The sequence below is a fragment of the Apaloderma vittatum genome, unplaced genomic scaffold (assembly GCF_000703405.1).
Source record: "Apaloderma vittatum isolate BGI_N311 unplaced genomic scaffold, ASM70340v1 scaffold29944, whole genome shotgun sequence".
Lineage (NCBI taxonomy): Eukaryota > Metazoa > Chordata > Aves > Trogoniformes > Trogonidae > Apaloderma > Apaloderma vittatum.
The window spans coordinates 6,349-6,724 of record NW_009712598.1 but is presented as its reverse complement, the minus strand read 5'-3'; the positions used below and the strand labels follow the sequence as shown (position 1 = coordinate 6,724).

Sequence of the window (376 nt, the reverse complement as noted above, 5' to 3'; positions counted from 1 at the left end):
ACCCCACCCGTGCCCTCTCCATCGTGGGCGCCAGCAGGGACCCTGGTGCTGGAGCCTCGCTTGCTGCCGGCGGCAGAGGTGCGGAGTGGCCGCACTCACAGCTGGTTCAGCATCCTCTGCATTTCCTCATTGATACTCATGGCTGTAGTCTCGTCCTCCTCTTCCTCTTCAGGTTTTCGGGAGGCATCGCTCTCCGACAGCGAGGTGTCTTCATCGCTGACCTGCTTGCGCTCCCGCTTCCGCCCCACCGAGGCTGGGACCTTAACGGGAGACAAGTGCAGAGACTACAGAAACGAGGCCGGGTCCGAGGTCAGGAGCAGGTAGTTGGGAGGAGATGGAAGGGAAAGGAATGGTGGAGGGGCAGAAAGACAGGGAA

The 376-nt window shown here is 61.4% G+C and overlaps 1 protein-coding gene across 1 annotated transcript in view; it reads right to left on the bottom strand.

The window, feature by feature from the left end:
* The window catches only part of IFFO1 (intermediate filament family orphan 1), a gene marked incomplete at its 5' end in the record, with an annotated part of 4,807 nt that overhangs the window by 2,952 nt on the left and 1,479 nt on the right, over positions 1–376 (bottom strand). Inside the window, one exon of the mRNA XM_009868059.1 lies at positions 100–260. Coding sequence (XP_009866361.1) covers positions 100–260 — 161 coding nt within the window. The remainder of the gene's footprint in view (positions 1–99; positions 261–376) is intronic.